Source organism: Diabrotica undecimpunctata, chromosome 5 (assembly GCF_040954645.1).
Source record: "Diabrotica undecimpunctata isolate CICGRU chromosome 5, icDiaUnde3, whole genome shotgun sequence".
Classification (NCBI taxonomy): Eukaryota; Metazoa; Arthropoda; class Insecta; order Coleoptera; family Chrysomelidae; genus Diabrotica; species Diabrotica undecimpunctata.
The window spans coordinates 32,199,161-32,223,259 of NC_092807.1; the positions used below are offsets into that span (position 1 = coordinate 32,199,161).

Consider the following 24,099-nt stretch of genomic DNA (forward strand, 5'->3'; position numbering starts at 1 on the left):
TCTTCTTCTGACTGTTGCAACACTAAAATTGTGATTTCGTACTTCCTCTAGACGATTTTGATGCATAACCGCAGTTGAGGTCCGGTTTCGTAAAGCCTGAAACACAAGGAAACGGTCATCTAGTGCCTTGGTCTTTCTTCTTCGTCCAGAGCCAGGTCGCCTGGATAGCAAACTTGCCTCCTGAAAGCGTTGAAGCACTCATTGAACTGTAGAAAGGCATACGCAAACAGTTCTCGCGACTTGCCGTTGAGTGTGACCGTCTTCCACAAGTGCAACAATTTGTGCCGTTTCAACAACAGTCAAAGGCATTTTTGTCAAAAAATAAACACTAATAATGGCACTAATAAACACTAATGGTGGCAATAATAAACGCTTGTCCGTTGCATTTGAACAGAAAGTCGAAGTACAAACGAGACATTTAAAACAAGCGGAGTTACAGGTAGCGTTCATTTTGGGAAGTGTGCACTTTACCGCGAAATCGGCACTATTGGAATTCTTTGTTACAAAGGAAACCGCAATAATTCTCAGAAACATGCATTAGTTTGTATTTGTGTTATTATTATTTTGGATAAAGCTCGATAAAAATGAAATATCGGTGATTTTCAAGGTGATCCGGATTTTATGATCGCGAGTGTATTTAAATGTAAATTCTTAACAATTACCATAATGACAGGAAAATGTCATAGTATCTGCCTCTGAATTTACAAAAATCTATGTATAGTAATTCAGAAAATCCACATCGAAAAATGTTGTTGAACGTGCTGAAGCTTATCAGGAACGTAAAAAAGAAAGAGCATCAGTAGTGGAAAAGATCTTAATCCAAAAGGTCCACCACCAAAAACTAGTGCTGTCCAAAGCTTATAGAGACCTTAAAAAAATAAAATGACGTTTGTTAGACGTCTGTCCAAGGTATTTTTCCATCAGTTCTACTTCGTTGTCTCCAATATTGATATTTCCGCTAGGTACTAGGTTTGTCACAATTTTTGTTTTGGAGATGTTTATTTTAAGACCCACACTGGCACACACTAACTGAAGTTCATGTAGCATTGTACATAATCAATCTCCTTGAGGTTGTCCGAGAACAAAACTATGTCGTCTGCAAATTTCAAATTTGTTAATCTTCTTGTATTCGATGGTCTTTTCTATTGCCGTTTTAATTCTCTGTAGGTGATCATTTGTTCCAAATCCGGTACGAAATCCCGCTTGCTCTATTGGCTGGTAGAAATCAAGTTTTTCTCAAGACGATTCGTTACTATTCTTGTAAGGAGTTTGTATAGGCGGCTAAGAAGACATAGGTCTGTAGTTTTCTAATTCATGGCGGTAGTAGTTCGGATCCTTGGTTGACAATGCCCTTTTTCCTTGTTAATATTTCTGGTATTTAATGTTCTCTGCTATTTGCTTTGTGTTGGCTTGTGTACAGCAATTTGTAGAAGTCTTCATCTATTTTAAGGGTTTCCTCTCTGTTGGTTGTAAGATGACCATTTCTATCTTTAATCTTTATTATCTGCCTTGTCCCCGTTCTTAGTCTTTTTCTCAATGCTTTCATACTTCTATTTCTCTCAATGGTATGTTCGATTTGTTCTTGGTTGTATTTTCGAGTGTCTTGTCTAATATCTTTGGATATTTCTTTATTAAATTTTTGTAGTTCGTCGGCTTTAGTTTTCGTCTCGCTTCTCATTTCTCTTCTTTTCTTCATCAGTTGCCTAGTATTTTGGCTAATCTTCTCTTCTTCTTGAGTTCTAGGACAGAATTTGTTTTGACTTTCCAGTAAGGCATTTGTTAATTTATTATTTAAGTTGTTTATATTATGTTCTGTTTCAGGACTACTAAGTATGTCGGAAATACATTGCTGAAAACTATCTACATCTGATGGTTTCATCCACGGTTTTGATCTGTTCTTCTTTTTAATCATCTTATACTTCTCCTTCTTTAAACTATTATTTAAATCTATTTCGTTTTGAGTTTTTCCATTAGGACTTTGACGTCCATCTTCTCTGGTTTCTTCTTGAAAAAAACTGTTCATTTGGAATAGTTCTTGTTGCAGCATGAACCTTAACAGTATTTCGCCACGTTCATTTCTACCATCCAAGCCAAAGTTTCCCAGTTGTGTTTCTGTAGAGTTGGATTTCATTCCTGTTTTTATATTTTAAACATTTTATATTTAAAATTTAAAAATACAGAAAACAATATGAAGTTTTGCGCGAGTCTACAGTCTCACCGTCTACTGAACCCTTTTTTAATATTCCGTAATAACAATTCATCAACATTTCAATAAATGTATCACATTTTTCGATCGTTAGTCAACCATGGTCGTGTTTAAGTGTTTATTTGTTCTTTTTAGATGTATTTTAACGGGCGTGCTGCACCATTATCGCGGTAAACAAATAGGTTTTTGTTTGTTAACACCTCGCCGATTCTTATGAAACATTTAATGCAGGTGTGCTAAGATTGTACTCGTTTTCTCTATTTTTATCCTTGTTTGTTTTTAAAATTAACGATAAAAGTGTTTGAACGACAGAGACGTATTATCACAGAAAAATACAGTGTAATCCCAATTAGGTGAACGGCAAACCCCCAAACAGTGATTTAGTTAACGATAAATACATAGAATTTTTTGATCGGAGTGGTAAAACATGTAAATGAACAAGAAAAAAGTAAAAATTTTGATTTTATAATTATTATTCTAATAACATTTTATATTCAACACGCGGTAGCTCAGCTCGGTTTAAATATTTGGATTTCTAATTTTGACAAAATTTATCATGGCCATTTCCGCAAACCATGAGATGTATTCGAACCATCGAGGTATTCCTATCTCAATAATTCGAACTCTGATTTTTGATTATAAACAAAATGGCGTTTTTCTGAGAAAATCGTACCTAATGTGGTCATCATCATCATCAATGGCGCTACAACTCTTCGTGAGTCTTTGCCGCGTTTACTATTGCCTTCCATGTTTGTCGGTCCTGTGCCAGTAATTCCCATTGTCGCACTCCCATTTTCTCTAGATCTTCTTTGACTGCATCTTTCCACCTTTTTCTAGGCCGCCCTACAGACCTTCTTCCCTCTGGCCTTTCCCAGAAAACATTGTTTATAAGGCGATTGTCGTTACTGCGTATCACATCTGACTAGATTTTCTTTTCCGAATAGAGACTCTAGCTCGTTATTGTATCTGCCCCTCCATTCGTTTGTCACGCTGTCTCTGCGAGGGCCATATATCATTCGAAGAATTTTACGTTCCCACACCAGCAATTTATTTATTTCTCTTTTTGTTAGCGTCCATGTTTCGCTTCCATACGCGACTGCTGGTCGTATTATGGTCTTATATATCCGGATTTTTGTATCTCGTGAAAGAAGTTTTGATTTCATTAGATGTTGAATTGCAAAGAAAGATCTGTTTCCTGCCATTATTCTCGTTTCAACTTCTCGCTCTAATTTGTTGTCATTTGTGATTGTTGCTCCTAGATATTTAAATTTTTTAACCACTTCGAAGTTGTGATCATTTATAGTAATGTTTTGCCTTATTCGCCGTCGTTCTTGTTTTGAGAGGACCATGTATTTTGTTTTGTCTTCATTTATTTTTAGACCGATGTTTAATGTAGCTTCTTCAAAGCTCGAGAAAATATCCTTAATTTCTAATGTTGATTGTGCTACTGCGTCTACGTCATCGGCAAAGGCGAGTATGATTTTTGCTCCCTGAGCAGTTATGTGGTTTGATTTTTGGATATATTTTTCGCATGACATATTCTAAGGTCAGGTTAAACAACAATCTGGACAACGGATCTCCCTGTCTCAGTCCAGAATTTACGTAGAAAGCATTTGATATTTTCCCCCTATTCTAGCTTGTGCAAAAGAGTTACTTACACACATTTGTGTTACCACAGCTAGTTTCTTGGGTACGCCAAGCTCGATCATTGCCTTCCATAATGTTGCACGATTAATTGAATCATAAGCCTGTTTGAAGTCTATAAAAATCTGATGCACGTCGTGATTATATTCCCAATACTTTTCAAGCATTTGTCTTATTGTAAATATTTGATCAATAGTCGATCTGCCAGGCCTGAAACCACACTGGTAGTCACCAACTATTTCTTCGGCGTATGGTACTAATCTTTTTAATAATATCGAAGCCAATATTTTATATGTAGTGTTGATTAGTGAGATTCCTCTGTAATTCATGCATGATTCCTTTTTTCCTTTCTTGTGTATTGGTACAATAATACTACCACACCATTCTTTCGGCATTATTTCTTGTTGCCAGGCCATTTTTATTAATTGATGGATTTTACTTAGTTCATGACCGCCTGTTTTAATTAGCTCGGCATCAATATTGTCCAGACCAGGGGATTTATCGTTTTTAAGCGTTTTTATGGCATGCGTAATTTCTTCCATGCTTGGTGGGGGTATTTCTAATTCGACCGTTTGATACTCATGGTCTCCGTTGTTTCCACCATTTTCATTGTTTTCATCAGTGAAATTTTGGATATTCAGGAGCTCTTCAAAATATTCAGCCCATCTTTCTATTATTTTGTTTTCCGCAGCCAGCATTTCTCCATTTTTATCTCTTACGAAGTTGGGTGTGCTTATGTACGAGCCTCTCTTATGTTGTCTTACTTCTCTGTAGAAATTTTTATTTTGATTTCGTCTGTGCTCTCCTTCTACTTTTTCAATTTGTTGCTGTAGATATTGCCTCTTTTTTTATCTAAGTGTTCTTCTAGCTCCAGCTCTCTCTGTGTGAAATCGTATACGTTTTTCTTCTGATGGATTCGACAGATAATTAATTCTTCTTTTGTGCTACCACCTAATGTGCTCGTCTGATATTTTTTTCTAATTAAAAAATTGTGTTACAAATATCTAATATCAAATTTGATAGTTTAATATCAAAAAGACCTAAAAATTGTAAATTTTTTTTTGTGTGACAATTAAAATTTCGAGTTCTACCGGTAAAATCGATCAGTAACACGTTAATGTAAAAAGTTATCGCTAGTTCTGAGAACATGCTACGGGCGGTTGTATAAAACTTCTGACTCACTCAGAAATTTCCGGTCGAGATTTCTTCGAATATTCTCACCGGATTGTAACATTAAAACCACTCTCACAGGCGGATTTCTAAAGACATTATATAGAAAAATATTATATTGGTAAATATTCAGGTACAGTATGAACATCATCTTTGATCGAAGAACCTTGAATTTTAATTGTAGAGACGATTTTTGTACAAAAATAGAAAAATCTAAGAGGTTTTTAATTTAATTATGGGTTTTAACTGTCTAACCATTATAATAAATCTAAGAGAGGTATATTATAATGAGGTATTTTAAATCTAATAGATTATGTAATCATAAATGATGAAAGTTGCAAAATAAATTAAATTGAAAATGATAATATCGTTATTTCTGTATGAACACAAGGTGTACAACTATATTAAAACGCTACGATTTATAAATGAAGGATATTTTAGAATTATATATACCAATAACGAATTTGAAATATTGACCAATGAGTGAAACGTCCCACTTTTCCCACAGATAAAACATTGAAAATTATCTCTTACTACATTGTTACAAAATATTTTTAGTAAACTAAAATATTTAAAAGAAAGCAGATATAAAATATTTTCCGCAGATACATTTTGCAAGTTTTATTTCTAAAATTACAATAAAACAATAGAAATCTAAATATTCATACACAAAATATTATATGCCACATACATTAGAATGGGATAAAGTGAATAAAGATACAAAATACCTTCACAATCTATTAGATAATCAGATTTACTAACCCACTACATAATGAAGAATGAAATTCTTCGAAGATGAGTCGATCTGAAGGTATGCCACACACATTATATATGACTAAGGCCCTGGCTCACATTCCAAACTCATTTTTTTATGTTGTCAGGCATTTCAGAACAGTATCTGCTTGTATAATACCATCCTCGATTTTGATTTAGTAGTGCTTATAAAATCAAACTTAATTGATTTTTTTCAATAAACTCGCAACATTGGAAGAATTCGTTATAAACACAGAGAAATCTTGTTATCTCTCATATATATATATATATATATATATATATATATATATATATATATATATATATATATATATATATATATATATATATATATATAAAGCAATTACTGGGGCAGTCTGCACAACGACACACAACGACAACAATGTTGTCTTTATTCCTCTTGATTTAAGAATTTTGTCAGTGACAGTTGATGTAAGGAAGAAAAGCTTTTCTATGATAAGTCTTTGGATTGAGATTGGGAGATTGATGTCTGTGGATGCTCCTATTGATGTAACCGTTTTGGATGATTCACGGTAATCGTTTTGGATGAGGGCTTGTTTTAAACTAGACACAAGAGTATGAATGGCTCAATTGAAGGAGGATGATGAGAGTTGGCATGCAAGTAACGATTGGTATGGGTGGGTTTTCGATAATCAGAGTGATGAAAACCTTGGGATTGGTTTTTCTTTATGATAACGTCGAGAAACGGTAGAGGAGAATCAGTTTCCACCTCAACCATGAACTGGATACTAGGATGCGTCCCATTCAGATGGATTTGAAAAGACACCAAAGCATCCCTGCCGTGGGGCCAAGTGGCGAATGTATCGTCAACATGTCGTAGCCAACATATGGGTTTGAGCATTGATGTAGATTGTGCTCGGGTCTCGAAATCTTCCATAAAGATATTGGCAATTACTGGAGATAGTGGGGAGCCCATTGGGGCACCATTTATGTGTCTATAGAATTGATTTTGGAAGATGAAATAAGTGTTGGACATACAATGTTTAATGGGAGATAAGTGGTCTTGCTGGATACTGTATTTAGTTTTCAGAATGCACAGGTTTTCGTTTATAGGAATGCTTGTAAAGAGTGAAACGATATCGAAACTTACTAGAATGTCTGACGGTAAGATAGGGTATTGTTTAAAAAGTTCGATAAAATGGAAAGGATTTTTGACGAAGGATGAAGCATTTTCGGCTTCGGATTGTAGAGTTTTGGCCAAGTACTTGTCCAATGTTTGTGTAGAGCAGTTGTATGCACTGACAGTGGGACGTAGAGGAATATCGGATTTGTGAATTTTGGGTATGCCATATTTTAGAGGTGTTCTGGAAGAAAATGAGGAATTAGAGATTGTTTTCATAAGAGATTTCTATGGGTGACGCCGCCGCCTTTCTTCTTCCAGCGAACGTCTCCAGTCGTTTGTATTATGCAATTCTCCATCTCTAAGGTCTCGTCCACTTCATCTCTCCATGATCTTCGGGGTCTGCCTCTTTTTCTCTTTCTTATTGGTCTCTAATCCGAAATATTTTATATCCACCTTGTACGATCTGACTTTCCCACATGTCCACACCAAATTAATCATTTTTCTTCAATGTAGCTTAGTATTTCTTGTTCTACTGTCATTCTTCTATTTATCTCCTCGTTTCGTTTGTTTATTATCTAATTCTCTGCCCTGTAAATAATTACACTACGTACCAAGGTGTTATATATTTTCTTCTTTGTCTTTCTGGTAATCTGTATTTCCAATATTACCCCGTTAATGTGTTTGGTACATGTTCTTGTCTGTGCTAATCTGCTGGTTATCTCTTTTCAGTGGTTCCAGTCTTATCTGCAAATTGTGAATCCTAAGATTTGAATTTTTTAGTAGCGTTAATTTCCTTTCCAAAAATATGCATATTTATGACATGGTGTTGTTAAATTTACATACTATATTTATGCTTTTTTATACCAAATTTACAAAGCACAAATAGGAAGCACTGGAAGCGACCGAATGAGTTCTATATCCAACAATAAACACTACAGTTTATGTGATTACGATGATGATCTAGAAAATGCGAAAATAACTTAATTGTCGTTGCAAGGAGCTTCTATATTCAACATTTTAGTACTTTGAAGAATCCGTGGGAGTGGTTGGCAATTATCCTTAACTACACTCGGGTTTGGAAATGCAGTGCAGATAGCAGTTTTTATGGAAGAAAATTACAATTGTGGTTATACACAGAGGAGTATTCAAAGTAGAACATTTTTAAATACCGATTTCTTCTTGTCTCAGTGTTGTACAAAAATTTATAATAAATTGTACAAAACCCTTTTCTTATGTCTACATTTTCAAGAACCAATACCTAGTCTTAAAAAATCTGAATTTGCTTGCTAAACTAAAACGAATTCATAATGCAAAAGAAAAAAATGTTTTTTCAGAATATATTATACAAGTCACATTATTTTAACAGTCTAAGCTCTTCGTGGAAATAACCTGTTTTAAAATTTAATTTTCCTGAGGTCACATTCACTTGAATCTCACTCTTACTGCCCAAAGCGTTGTTTATTACTTAAAATATAAACTAATTACCTCAATATTTTAGAATTGAGTTTACGGTTACACCAGTGAGTTTGTCGATTATGTGGGTCTAGATCCTCAGACACAGCCTCAGGGTATATTGAACAGGTACATATTACAACGTTGCCAATTAACGCAATAACTCTTTAATCTCTTAATTAATAAATTGACAAGTTTTGAATAGTGACAATTGGCCGGTTTCTTTAATATGGATATACTAGATCTTAAAAAGTGTTTGTTATATGTAATGGTCAAATGATTGGATAAGCAATATCCGTTCGACTTGTTTTTCTTATCTCTCTTCTCTAATTAAAAATAAAAAATATACGAGGTCTGGAAATTAAGACTTTTGGTATATAACATCTTTATTTAGCAAGTTTTTGTAATTTTTCATTTTACTTATTCAATATATTCTCTTTACGCATCCATGCACCGCTATGACAAAAATCTGGTGAATAGGGTGATGTCCCATTAGTGTGACATTGTTTTTGCCCAAATAGCCGTTGTGAACCTGTGCTTTGTTGTGGTTTTAGTATCATATTGAAAAATCCATATTTCGTCACAAGTTACAAGTCTACAAGAACTCGAGTCCTTGTCGATGCATTCCAGCAGCTTAGTCAGCACCCACTTTCCTCTAGTTCCTCCTTAGTTTCTTATGCAAAATTTGTCTCACAGTTTTTTATTAATGTTCACATGTTCATTAATGGCCCTAATCCTTAATCGACGGTCATTTCGAATCATTCTGGCCGCTTTTTGAACTTTAAAGGTCACTTTTTAACCCGGAACGCTCGCCATCATCAATATCCTGATTGGAATGTTAGCTGAATGTATGTCTTGTATTTGAGACATGTGCAAGCGACGACCCCTCATTTTTTTCTCTCATTTCGATGTTCTTCTCGTCTAACATGGATTCTTCGATTGGTCTGTCCGATGTGCGATTTGTCACAATGTCACATTCCCCACATGGAATCTCGGCTCCTTGATTTCCTAATGATATTTTTGTTTTTGCGTACGGTAAAATAGTTGAGATTTAGTTGAGTCGGTATTAAATATCATTTCTATTTTGTTGTTTCTTAGCACTCTCCCTATTTTCTCGGTTATACCTTTTACATATGGTAGAGTGGTTTTTAATTTAATTAAGTTTAATTTAAGTTAATTTCTTTAAAGATAAGACTTCTGAGATGCTACGTGTTCTCCGTATTATTTTATGGGTTGGATGCTTAGACATTAAAGAAAGATGTTTCGGACAGATTTGAAGCCTTCGAGTTATGGGCCTACAGAAGGATATTAAGAATAAGTTGGGTGAATAGAGTCACGAATGTCGAGGTGTTGAGAAGAATGGGAAAAGATAAAGAGGTTTTAAATACAATTAAAGTCAGAAAACTGCAATATCTGGGACATGTCATGAGGGGCGAGCGTTATAACTTGCTGCAATTAATAATACAAGGAAGAATCAGGGTAGAAGGAGTCGTGGAAGAAGACGCATCTCCTGGTTAAACAATTTGAGAGCTTGGTTTAACTGCACTTCTGCTGACCTCTTAGAGCAGCGGTATCGGAAGTGCGAATTGCCCTGACGGTTGCCAACCTTCTTAAAGGAGATGGCACATGAAGAAGAAGAGTGGTTTTTGAGGGTAAGAGAGCCTGGACGTAGACGTATATCCTGGCTGGGTTATCTTAGGAAGTGGACTGGTCTAACGTCAACTGATCTATTTCGAGCTGCCGTGAATAGAATAAGATGGGTCAATGTGGTCTCCAACATCTCTAGAAGATATGCACATTTAGAAGAAGAGTGGTTTTTGTTTCGTTTTCTGTTGGGTTCTTAATTCTTATTTGAGCGTTCTGAGCATTTTCGACGGTATATGTTGAGAAAACGCTTTTTCTTAACGCTGTTTTCACTTTACGTATGCATTTCTTCATTGTGATGTTTTTCCTCTATCAGTCTTTCGTATCTTGTAATCAGAGTTTTAATGACTGAATGTAATTGTGCAGAATGGTGATGTGAATCAGGATGTAGATATCTGTCGGTATGTCTATATATAGTTATTTATATTTATATTTAAAAAAGTTGCAGGTTGGTGATTCATGTCACAATATTATGTGGGAACTATTGACAGTGGTACTAAAAAGCCTACTTACTTTTCTTTTAAACCTTAATAAGACTTTTTATATATTTTCGGAAAAGATCGGCAACAGCGCATGGTAAAATCTTTAGTGTAGGAAGTAGGTTGAGATATAACGGAGAATCTTCTTGTGAATGTTCAAAATGTAGTTTCTGATTCATGCATATCTTTAATATACAAAAAGAAAGTTGTATTACCGAGTACCTATAAAAAATGCAGGTGTAATTTGTCTATTTTATTAAATGGAAATTGGCTTTAAATTATCTCTTATAAACAGTATAGTATTAACTAATTTTATACCTGATAGTTTAATTAATAAGAAAATTGAACCATTAGACTGAACAACATCTGCGAGGTAATTAACATATTTAAAATATGATGAACTGATCAACATAATAGATCTACGAAGTAATATTTAAATATGCATCATTCACATCTTCAAATTGTAATAATTGTAATGTAAACAACAGTAGGATATGTAAAAAAATGACTTTTGTGATATTCATGTCAAATGATTCGAAATAAACCCTTCTGTTGAGTGGAACACTAGGATAAATAAAAAGTGTACACTATTACACTATTACGTAGTTGGTAACTAAGCAATAAAAACACAATAATAAACTATTAGTATGACATAAAAAATATTTGGTGCAGTAGAAATGCAAAAAATTAGTCTTCTTATGCTCTGCTCATATGGGTAAACCGCTTGCCTATAAGGTTCCCATTTTAGTAAAAATTAAGAAATATTAAATTAAAAAATATGAATGAGCACTGATTCACTACCTTCAAGTGCACATAGCATAGTTAAAACACTTTTCGAAGGAAACGAAACAAACGGATGTTATGAATGGATTCAAGCGTCTTTGTTACGGATACTTTTAATTACTTCTATAATAATGGCTTGTGTAAAAAGTTCCCACACCTTTGAACTTGCTCACTCTTGAGAATTACTTAATGGGAAACTTATTTACATTTTATTCTACAGAAATGGGCGTATTTACTCATACATGTTCAGTCAGTTTATTTAAAATTTTGTTTTCTATAGATTGTCTCAAAGTTATTAGTTTGTACAGGGTAAATGCACAGCATCGATGCCATACTTCTTTGCAAACTTGTGTTAAAATAAACATCACTTCTTACTACTTAGCCTAATCCATCTTTGTGTTGTCTGTATCGTAAGTACTAATGCCCACTAACGACCCTGTCTGGCTTCCTTCTGTCAGTGGTTCTCAAACATAAATAATATTTGCTACAATTTGAGTTAAATTAAAATAAAATAGAAATTAAGAAATGTCTTTTATTTATGTCACACAAGCAGTTTGTTTTTAATTTTACAGTATGTGCTAGCGATACAAATCATTTGTTTATAGATTTAAATAAAATCGAATAAAATAAAACTAAAATATAAAGAAACATTTTATTTATGTATTGTTCCGTTCAAAAGTTAAGGTGGGAAGGACTTTTAAAAACCGCACTATATATGTTGGCAGTAACAAAACGTAGAAATATCCAAAAATAAAACTAATAAGTAAGTTGAAAATAAAAGAAGTCATTGTATTTAATTTCGTGTGTAAGTAATCGTAATTGTACACCATTATATTTAGTTCCTTTTTCTGTCAATCGCTGTCACATTTAGTTTCTGCTTCACTATCATCATCATTATTATCATCACTGTTATCACTATCTCCGTTATTTATATTTATAATAATTGGTTCGATATCATCCAACAAATTGTCAATTTCCCACATTTTTTTTTCTGTTGCTATTACGTGGTTTACGTAGTTTTTCCATTTCTCTGGCGTAATGATCTGGTACGCTGCTGTAATTAAATTTCGCATTTCAGCTTCTTTAAAATTTGCGTTGCGTCCAGCTATATACCGTTTCACTTCACTCCAAACCATTTCGATGGGATTGAGTTCACAGTGATAGGGTGGGAGGCTTAGAATCTTCACATTGTGCTTTTTGGCAATATCTTCTATTATGTACCTATCATATTTTGCTTTGAAGTCATTGACTACATCAATTAACTCGCATTTTAGGTAGTCTTCTTCAAAAAATAGGTCCTTTGACAGAAGTCATTCTTGAATATCTTTTTTTAGTGTTGAACTGTTGGGAATTTGTTCTGAGTTTCTGTTGTGATAGGAGGCATTGTCCATTACCACAACAGTTTTTTCTGGCAAATTTAGCATTACGTTATTTTCGAACCAATCTTCGAAGGTCGGTCCATCCATTTCGTCGTGTTAGTCCTGAGTATTTTTCTTTGCCAAAAACGTGAGCTCTGTTCCATCAACAAATCCACTGGTAGATCCTGCGTGCAATAAAACGAACCGTGCAACACGAGCTGTTGAAGCTTTTAATCCTGTTGTCAGACCACGAACAAAAGCATCGCGATGAGATGTATATATTCAAATATACTATGTTGTATCCTTCTGCACGGTATTTACGAATTGCTCGTAAATAACGATGAAGCCACGAGATGATTTCTGGTTTTTCAATCAAAATTAAATTTCTGCTACGTTTTATAAACACAAAATCCATATTACTCAGCAAGCGATGTACCGTGGTCCGTGAAAAGTTGGGCAAAGTTTCTTCGACATTTACAACAGCTAATATGGTGTTTATTGTTGGTGGTATGTTGTCACGAAAAAATTAATGAACTATTTTACGAATTTGGCCCCTGACACCTTCATCGTACTTGTTGTCACGAGAATTACCAATCTTTCGCTTCTTGGGCCTGCTCTTTGGAGATTGTAATCCAGCAGGTGATGAATATTCCTGTCGTATGCGAAACAGAGTCTTTTCGCAAACACCACTCATTTCTGACACTTTCCTAATTACACTTCATACAGAATTGTTGTTATCCTAATTAAGATGATAATTAATAATATTTAATAGTATCTGCTTCTCTGAAAGTTTCAGAGCTTTTCCACGTTTTCCTTGAACAATTTCCTCCATTTTGCGGTAAAAATTCGGCGTCAAATATAACAATAGCCAACAACAGAAAATAACAATAATTGCCAACAGCAAATCACAACAACAGCCAACAACAAATAATAACAATAACAAAACAGTCCAAGATGGTACAAATAATCGTAACTCGAATATGTTTACGCGCTCCGAAGAACAAATAAAGACTAATTAAGGCCCTGGATGTATCAAGCTTTTAAACATATTCTGTACAAGAATTACTCTAATTGCTTCTAATTTACTGAATAAATTAGAAGAAAGTATTCGCAGTTGATATCAACCAAAATTACAAATTCCTTACACATTATGGCAGTAATTAGCACCGCAGGGACATAATTAACATTTTAAATTTGGCAGTTAGTAGAAATTACCAGAATTATTTTAAACTTTGAAACAAATGTTTATTTAATGCACATTTTATTATACTACTGCTACTAATAAAAGATAAAAGTTGATAAGTTACTATTAGAAACAAATAATGTATAGTATTATGTAAAATTATTAGCAAACGATGTATTTGTAAATTACATAAAATTGTATGTGAGGACTTGTTGAGAACTCCTGGTTTATTAAGTTTATTTTGAAAGATAGACAATAGAGAACGCCATCGCTCACTAAATAAAACTGGCAACGTCTTGGCGAAATTCCCATAAGGTTAGCATTGCATATCTTACCCTGTACAGACTAGTCACTTTGAGACAAAGTATAGCGTATTCTAATTTAAACTTAAATAAATATTATCCAGATTTAAGCTTTTACTCCTGTAGATGGGTACCTACGGTATTAACAAGGATTGAGCTCTGGTGAAGTTCTTTGCGTGTTTTTGATCCCTATAGGTGACCTGGTACGATGGAGTATCTCCCAAAAATTCCCGTATATATAATGTACTTAATCAATTTCCCCATACGTTAACTTGGTGTAATGTTTTATTCGGGTTATTTTGACTAATTTGGCTAGTTTTGTTCGTATTGTCAAGCTATATCCGTCAATTAAGTCATAGGTTGTTCATAGTCATTGCTCAACAATATACTAGAGTCCATTATTTTGCTAATAAATATTGTGCAATAATTTTTTTTTTCTTAAAAATTGGATCCATCTAATTTAATTTAATTAATTAATTTAATCTTCCTTTCCTAAAACCTTCATGGAGTTTTCTTATATAAATCTCACTTTTATATAAATTTAAAATGATGTACTTCCTATTTTTGTAATTATAAACGGCACTAATAGGGATATAGTTAAACTATGCTGGTGGTATAATTACGCACTTATATGTTACGATTCTTTACAAACTAGCGCTTTCAAACGACAATTATAGTAATTCAATTTTGTATTAGACAATACTATTTTACGGCTCTTTCTTTTTTATTAGTCTAGACCAAAAAACACCAAACAAAGTCCGAAGAATATGGGTGAGTCATCAATTTAATTATCGACTTGAATTTCTTACCTAGAATTACATTTCTGGTCTAGTACCCACAGCTTTAAACATTCGTTGCGTCATTGTTTCTCTTAGAACCATTGTTGGTCCTTCACACAAAGAACGTGCTAAATCATTAATGCTAGTATTCACACCAAATTAATAAAATATATTTTGATGTACTCGCCGTTTAACAACACATACTGAAAAAGGCATAATTTGAAAGACAGATCAATTTTTTATTTTACGATCTCTTATTAAAAAAAATTAACCTTAAAGACGCAAATGTATCGCTGACCATTGTCGTCCTTTTCAATGTATTCTATAACAACTAAGTTTGTGTGAACTTATCCAAAGACTCCCCCGAAGATCATAACTTACCCGCCCGACATGTGGTTATACATGAAAGATATTAAAGTTGTACAGTTAAAATCTTGACTCATGTGTTATTGGTCTTATTAATGGTTATACATAAAAGTTATTAAAGTTGTACAGTCAAAATCTTGACTAATGTGTTGAGGCTATTGGTCTTATTAATTATAAGCTCTAAATAAGTTTCTGCCAAGGCTTCTTCTTTTTGTTCCTCTGGATTAGCTATTCTACTTGTTCATTGACAATGGACAATGACAGGTTGCCACTCCATCTTTTGACAACTCTGCCACTTACTACCACCATTTTACTTATGCTGTGATAATTTCATTATTTTTTCTGTTTACTATCCACCTGTCCTGAGTCCTTTTTCGATCTTTTATCGTATTTACTGTATATCTTAGTATTTTCACCTCCGTCGTTTTCATTAGCCTTTGTTTCATACATATTAAAGCAGACCTATTATACATTAATATATAAATAGCGAGTTTAAGATAGAAACATATTTATGCTTTGTTGACTATTCCAAGACCTTCGATACTGTAAAATTAGATAAAATGTGGCATATACTTAGAGAAATGGGTACGCCAAAACATCTAATCTATTTATTACAAAAACTATGTAAATAATACTGCTAATGTAAGAGTTAATAATGTGGTTTCGAAAAACTTTAAATTAAAATCTGGAGTTCGACAGGGATGCATAATAACCTCGATCCAATGCTCCAGACCATCCACTTCCCCATCGATACCGCTCTGATGCGCTATAGAGGCTCTCTTATCAGCAAAGTGCTTGTCATGTGGGGTCCTGGGTACAAGGCCTCCCACATGAAATCCTACCCCGAGCAATGCAGGGCAGCGTAAGGCGCTCTACTCCCGCTATCTCTAGTGAGTGACTTATTATGGATCTGTATTGCTTGTTATGGCCTCGAGTCCCCGCTCCGGGCTACGCCCAGTTCAGTGACTTGCTGCTCGAAGACGTGTGCCCCTCTTGTCCGTTTTTTGGTTCCTTATTTTTTGTGGCTTGTGCCTTTTGTGTTTTATTAATTTTTTTGGTGGCCGAAGCTGTTTTTTGTGTTTTTTTGTAGATTTTTTTGAGAGCTCTCTGAAATATATAAAATAAACATTAGTAAATACACTGCCATGAGCCATGCCAAAGGTGAGCTTGTTATCTTCTTTTGATAGAGCTAAGATTATATAGACTTTATTATATGTTTGTTGTTTGAGTCTTCTGTGCTTTCATCTGTGGTACATATTATACCTTAATATCTCTCTTAGAATCCGGTTTGGGTGGTCTTCTAACCCAGGAAATTTTGTTCTGGCTTTTTCCTCCATTATATCCAGTACCCTTAGTTGTTTTAGGTCTCTGAATAGAAACCGTTCAGGGACATATCTGGGCACATTTGCAGCTTCTCTAAGGCAGTTGTTATTAGCTGCTTGAATCTTCTTTTTGTTGTGAAATAGGACTACTACACACTTGTTAGCCAAAAATTGGCGACGTAAAGCGCACTTGGTACAACGCAAACCAGGTCCTCCATTGAGTATGTGACTGTGAAGAAAGGACAGACCAGGAGACCAGAAGGTGTTCTGTAGTTTACCCTTCTCCACAGACGCATAGGAGCGACTCACAAAGTTTGGCACACAAGTTTGACAGTCAAGATTTCCAAAAATCATTACTGTGTAAAATGCACGAATCTCGCTATCTAATTCAGATCTAACTAGATTTTTTCGTACATCTTTACGTTAGTCCAGATATAAATGTATTCTTGAAAAATTAAAATCAATTTACAAATAAATATATCATGCAAATCTTTTTAGATTTTTAGTGTCGGGTTAATTCTTTAGAGGAGGCAGTTTATTTAGACGATGTTTGAAAGTTTCATTTACGGTGTGTGGTTCTCTTAAGATTGTTTAGACGCTGCCGACTAATAGTCGCCAACCTCGAAAAAGACACAAGAAACTGTATTAAGTAACACGCCTATATTTTCTATTTTGTTCATATCTCTCGCCTAATGCGTTGTGAAAGGTTTGCTTACAAATGCAGAAATATATGTTAAATGACTACAGCTGATTCTTTCTCGCTAGTTGTTATGCTTGGTGATTCTGTGGGCCATTTGAAATGAACATATAGTTTTTGTTGTTGTGTAATGAATATAATAAATGTATTATATTGTAGGTTTTGAATAATATAAGTACGGCAAATATTTTTTGTACATCTTTATAAATTTTACAATCAGTCAAGGATTAATAAGTAACTGTTTCCTAACTCTTAACATACTACATATCTGTCTAAAATTTTGCCAATGAGGTCATCATAGTTTCTTCTTATAGCTAAAAATATGTCAAATAGCTTAAGAAGTTAGGTTATATTCTCCTGGTTCTGTTCTGTTCGGGTCTGCATTATCTAAGAGCTGAAAAAAGCACTCCCCACAATTCTTTGTCGATATTTTTAAACTGATTTTACTTCAGTTTGTCTGAATATTAATTGCAGGTGTTTAAATTCTGTCTGTACAATTTATTTTGGAAATTTTTTTTTCTTCTTCAGATGCCTTCTTCTAATGAAGGTTGACGATATCTTCTGCAAACTCTTGCCTGTTTTTAATCTTTATTATTAGTGACGAACTCTAAGCCAGTCCATTCTTTGATTTTCTCAGCTACGTCATTGCCGTATCTGCCGTCAATATTTCCTCAAATCATCACCTATGTGATATATGCTAATAAAAGTAATTGTTTTTATGAGGAATGTAAATTTACAATAAAAAAATGGGGGTCCCTATTTATTTATTATTAAGATTTTTTTATTCTACTATATATATATATATATATATATAAAAATATGTAACTAGTTATTCTAGAGTTTATTTATAAGGATATTTTTTGTTACAGGAGCTTTTCTCGCAACTACAATTTTCGACCGAAACGGCCCTTCCTCCCGACACACTGCGTAGGGCGCTTGCCGAAAGTTTCTTCGATCAAAATCGCTTTCAGCTGGGCTTTATGGACGATGCAGCTGAATGCTTTGAAAATATGCTTTTGCGTATCCATACGCACATTGCCCAAGGCGAAGCCGAGGATATGTGCAGTGCAAGACATTGTATTCCACATCAAAAATTCGCAATGACGCTCGTGGAGCAAAGTGTCTGTGCCTCCTGTGGTGCTACTTCGGAGCCCCTTTCTTATACACAGGTCAGTAATTTATTAATAATTTATGAAAGCATAATATATACTAAAGTTCTGTTTTCAAATAAAACGTAGATTCCTCTTCGTTTGTTGATAATGTATTTATAGTGAATGTGAATATTACATAGACAATATTAGTCTCTTAGCTAATGGAAATAAGAGAATTTATAATGCATCAGTGAAGTTTGTGTCATGTACAATCCGACAAGCGAGAGCTGGCGCGTTGCGCGTAGAACAAATTGAAAAGTGAAAAGATTTCTGACAGTGTTGTCAAGCATTTACATTTTTATTTGGAGTGGCCCTATATTATAAACTATTGTTTATATTTATTAAAATGGCAAGTGTATTAAAGGGCAAACCTTTGGGATCTCAAGCACGAGAAATAATTTTCAATGTTTTTAAGTTTACAACCGAAGAAGGTAATGCAGATAGAGTTTTAGTTGATTTAAAAAAAATACAATAACGTGTAGCCCACTTAACTGGTAATTATTATAATACTTATTTTCCAAAATAGTCTTGTAGTGTCAACTATCAAAAATATAAAAAAAAACTGTGGTGAGCAACTTGAGAGTCCATAGCAAAACAGCTGTCGGATTGAGTAGATAGCTGCTCAAGAGTTTGCTGTAGAACTCTGAGAACCTATCATCTTGTTTGTATATAAATATAGATAAAAAGGATAGTACAAAAAAATATTTTGAATTATATTATGTATACCGTTTTTTGAACTCACTAATGATGTTAAAAATAAGCTATATTTAACTTGTATCTTATTTTAATTTGGGTACTTAAATCATATAATTCAACTCTTCGTTATTGATATTTTATGTTGTTTACGGTCATTATATTTTTATGTTTGAGGTATTAGTCATATTGTGACTGGCTGATTGACACCTAGCCTATGTCATTAAAAAAACTGACTTTTTTAATAAAAGATTGGTTAATGTCACCCCTAATATTGTTAATTAACGTAACAGTGATTAAAAAAAGAGGCTATCTTGGATCCTAAAGGTCATAGGACCTTTTTTTTTGTAAAAGTTGTGTTTTTTAACCAGCTTTTTGAATATTTTTGCCATTTAATTTGAAATAAATTCTAAGGAGGTATTTTAAATGTTTATAAGCTAAAAAGTGCTACTTTTTATTAAATAATTTTGTGTACATAAATGTTACTTTTTTAAACTTTTTTTTCAATAGGATATTAATATACGTCTTAATAAAGAAAATAAGAAAATAATGGAGTATTGAGATACATTCAGCCAAATTATCTAGACCGGTCCTAGAAATTAGCTCATTTTTCAAAAAATCTTATAAACAAATTAAATTTCGCAAAAACTATTCAACCGATCTGGTCCATCTTTTGAACATAATTCAAACGCAATAAAACCTTTAAGTTTAGGTACATTTAAACAAATTTTAATAAACAATAAAAAAGTTATTAACAGTATTCAAAAACAGCGATTTTGTTGTTCATTTTGCAGTAACTTTTTTGTTTATCATCTGAAAAAGTTGTCTGTTGACGTCAAATCTCACAAACAGTTTTTAAGTTATAATTAAAATAATTAGTTTGACGTTTTGATTGCTTATTTAAACATATTTCCATTAAATAAGTGATGAATCCCAAGATTCTTTTTGTAATATCGTATACTACATATTTCAACTGTCGAACCCGTCTCTACAGTTGTGTCGAGTAAAAATCTAACCCATCAAAGCCTGAATTAATTTTTTTGTTAAACTGGTGGTTTTTACCAAGTCTAGTTTAGGAAAAATACAAATAAGCAGAAAAACCTATTAAATTTTATTTGTTTATCGAATATATGACATTACAAACTGTGACCATATGATAACACTAGGTCAAAATACTATAAAAATATTATAAGATTTACTTTTTATGAAATATGGCAAAGCATTCAATGCAGAGTCCAATATCGCATTTCTCACACTGCGTACGTCCTACTGAGCGCACTGCCTTCGTTTTTTGTTAGGAACAGGTATAATGATAATATTTATTAATGGTAATATTTCACCATCGACTCATCATAATTCATATTTTCAGTTGGTTGATAATATTTGAGAAAAGAACTCTGTCATTTTTTGATTACTGGTCTCAATTTCCATATTTTATCATTTATATCCATTTGCGTATTATCAGCACAGTGCATGAAACGCATTATTTGGATAAACCTGTCGCGAAGCATTGCATCCTTCACCATTTTATTGGAAATGTCTGCTTCATTGTCACAATAAAACATTTTTCCAGGAAGACAGTTGTATCCAGACACCCAATCAAAATACCCAAAAAGGGTCGCCATTTGAGCTCGTCCAAGGTAATCTTCGGATCAGGACAATTCACAAAAAGAGCGAATTTTCTGGTTTCGTCTAAAATATGGCCTAGCATTTCGTTATCGAAAAACAACTCAAATAAATGTATAGCGCTCATATTTTTAAATTGTAAGTAGTCTGCTTTGGGAAAGTCGGATGTTTTTACAAAATCTCCATCGATCCAATCTTTTAGTATACTTTTTTCCCTTTAGTGATTCCAAAAAACTAGTATTAGGTTCTGTATCAAGTGATGACATACGTGGTGTTTGCTCGTCTTACATCCCATTAAAAACACTATTGTCTTCTGGTGCACCATCAAAATAACCCAACTCGGCTTTTGCAAATAATTGTCTTCGGGACAGGTTATCTACAAATCCACCATTATCCTCGCCAGCCGAATCTTCATCAATCAAAATATTTGGATCATGTGGACTTAAATATATGCCGGTTAGCTCATTGTCATCGTTATAAACCATATCCAGGAATTCCTGGAGCGTCAAACCTCTCATGTAAATAAACAATTAATTAGATCTCTTATTAGCCTAGTGTAACCATTTGGTAACAGTGTGATTCAGTCTCATGTAAATTTTATGTTAATGGGCGAGGTTGCTTGTAATATTTTTTATGTTATAACCTACTTCCTTAATTATATCAATAATTATTTAAATTGCCGGAAAGTCTTAATAGTAAACTAATAAAATTACTTACTCAAATCTCGGTTCCATAATTTGCACATTCATTAATACCCATGAATTCACAAAGCTATACTATTCTTTCCTTCCAAACTGTTGAATGTAATACAGTAACAAATTGAATACACTGACATCTAGTAACGAAAAGTTGAAATGCGGATAAATTTCTAGCGTTAAGTTGAGCTACAATTAACAGTAATATTGATGGCGAGTTTGCGTAACCACGTGGTCACACCAGGCGTTGATGGGTTTATTGGTCTATTAGGTATTTGGGCTATGTTCATAGAATGGCTGCACTCAGTATTCCAAAAAGCTCAAAGGAAGACTTGTTAAAATGAGGTAGAAGAATAGTTCATTAACTCTTGGAGCTACAAGGCGTAAGCTTAGTGCTTACGTATTATTATTACTTGAAAATCCAGAGGCTCAATTATTTACAATGAGCGGCTTCTACATAGACATAAAGGCTTTTTGTAGGAAATTTTTGTTGTAATAAATTTTTGTGTTTTGGCAAAATAAAAAAAAACATTATAGACATCTTGAAGTTTGAATGAGTGATAAACAAACAGAATGCTAGATTTTTGGGGCTTTGCAGTGTGTCCACTATACTCGTATAGTATTATAGAAATTCACTACACCACTTTCTATTATTTTTTTTTTGATAATGAACAAACAATAATTATTTTAAAACAAACCTTAATAAATTAAAAGATTGATTGCAATATTGATTTGAATAAAACGAATACGTGAAATACCTAGTTCGTATTTGATGTTATATTCTTGAAATCATGCCCGAAGCTAAATTGTATAGATATGTATGAATTTATATAGAGCCTTGATTAGTAAATTCCTTTGTCTTGAGTAAATTCTAAGTATGTAATAATTTATTGCTATTACTTCATGGTGTTTACGTGCTGCTTGAAAGTATTATTTTTATCATAACACCTGCCTCATTAACCCAGAGGAACAAATCTATTAAATCTACTATTACGCGTGTTTCTTATACATTATAATTCCTAATAAGTATGTAGGTACATACGTTTTTTTTATCTTAATTAAGATATTTCTCTTGCAGTTGTTCTTATTAAATAGTTTTTATTATATCAATTTTATAGACTTTTTTGCGCTGTACAGCTGTTTTTAAAATTATTATATTACTTTTGATTTGATATGATATTTATGTAAAGGGTCAAAGTTAAGTTAATAATATTAAATCTTCCTTTTTTCTGGAGATGTTCATGGCTGAAACAACTAATTTTAATATCACCACATACGAAGACGGTAAAATCACAAAAGCTACATGTAGACCCTCCAACAAAATTACTTCTGAACGTTGACTATCAGAGATTCCGTAATTGATGGAGATTCCGTAACGGATGGTTATCAGTTAAGTTACCCCGGTACTGACATATCGTTATCATGTTCCTGTTATAAATATAATAATAACAAAAATGCGACAAGAGAAGATTAAAAGATTAGGAAACATAACCGACAGTCGCACGGATTCTTTCAGACAAGCTTAGTAGCATGGAACAAACATATAATGCAGAAGAATCACTCCAAAATATGTGTGAAATCTTTAAAACGATTAGAGAAAAACATCTAATAGAAAAGAAAGAGAAGAGGAAAAGTTAGGTGAATGACAATAAACTGCAACTCGTGGAAGAAAGACGGTAATCAAAGAACAACAGAAAAATGTACAAAAATATTTAGGGATAAATAAGAACCGAAATACGAAAGGCCGAAAAAAACTGGTTAAAAAACAAGTGTGAAGAGATAGAGTTGTAGGAACAAAAACACGGTACATTTAATATCCATAAAAGGGTTAAACAAGCAGCTGGTCTTCAGAAATTCCACACAGCTAGCAAACTGCGAGATCATAGGGAAAATCACAAATAATAGGGGAACATTATCACTGATAAAAATCAAGAAATACGCATATGGACCAAATAAATATAATAACTCTTTGATGATAATAGGTCGGAACAACTTTTATGCTACTATGTAATGACCACTTATCAATCACTCAAATGAAGTGGAAAAAGCAATATCACAACTAAAAGATGGCAACTAAAGCTCCTGGACCTGGCAATGCATATGCTGAACTTATAAAGCTATTTAAGACCGATGGTACTCAACGCCTAACAAAAATATTTAATGACATATGTCAGCGGAGTAGTACCAAGAACATGGCTGAAGTCGACGTTTATTGCCTTATCAAAGAAAACAAAATCCGTGTCCTGCAATGATTTGAGCCACATTTTAAAGCGGTTTCTAAAAATTATACATCAAAGGATATATAGACTGCAAAGAAAAAATCAGCCGTACACAGTTTGGTTTTCGGAATGGAGTGGGTACGAGGGAGGCTCTCTTTAGCATAGGTACAAGTGCTATTTCAACGATGTATAGACTTGAATTGAAATATTTATGCATACTTCATTGATTACCATAAAGCATTCGATACAGTAAAACACGACAAGCTGATGGAGAGATTAAAAAATATTGGAATAAACACCTGTGATCTAAGAATTATTAGCAATCTTTACTGGAATCAAACATTCCTCATGTGTCAGAGGCAGGAGAATCCAATGATATCAAAATTAAACGTGTGGTCCGACAGGGATGTATACTATCATCCGTGCTGTTCAACATATACTCTGAAGAAATGTTTCAAGAAGCTGTAGAAGA

General features: G+C 33.5%; 1 protein-coding gene across 3 annotated transcripts in view; it reads left to right on the plus strand.

Moving 5' to 3' along the window:
• The window catches only part of ec (ubiquitin specific peptidase echinus), a 370,800-nt gene that overhangs the window by 336,162 nt on the left and 10,539 nt on the right, over positions 1–24,099 (plus strand). For all 3 annotated transcript variants that reach the window (XM_072531844.1, XM_072531846.1, XM_072531845.1), the window contains one exon: positions 18,113–18,412. In XM_072531844.1, coding sequence (XP_072387945.1) covers positions 18,113–18,412 — 300 coding nt within the window. The remainder of the gene's footprint in view (positions 1–18,112; positions 18,413–24,099) is intronic.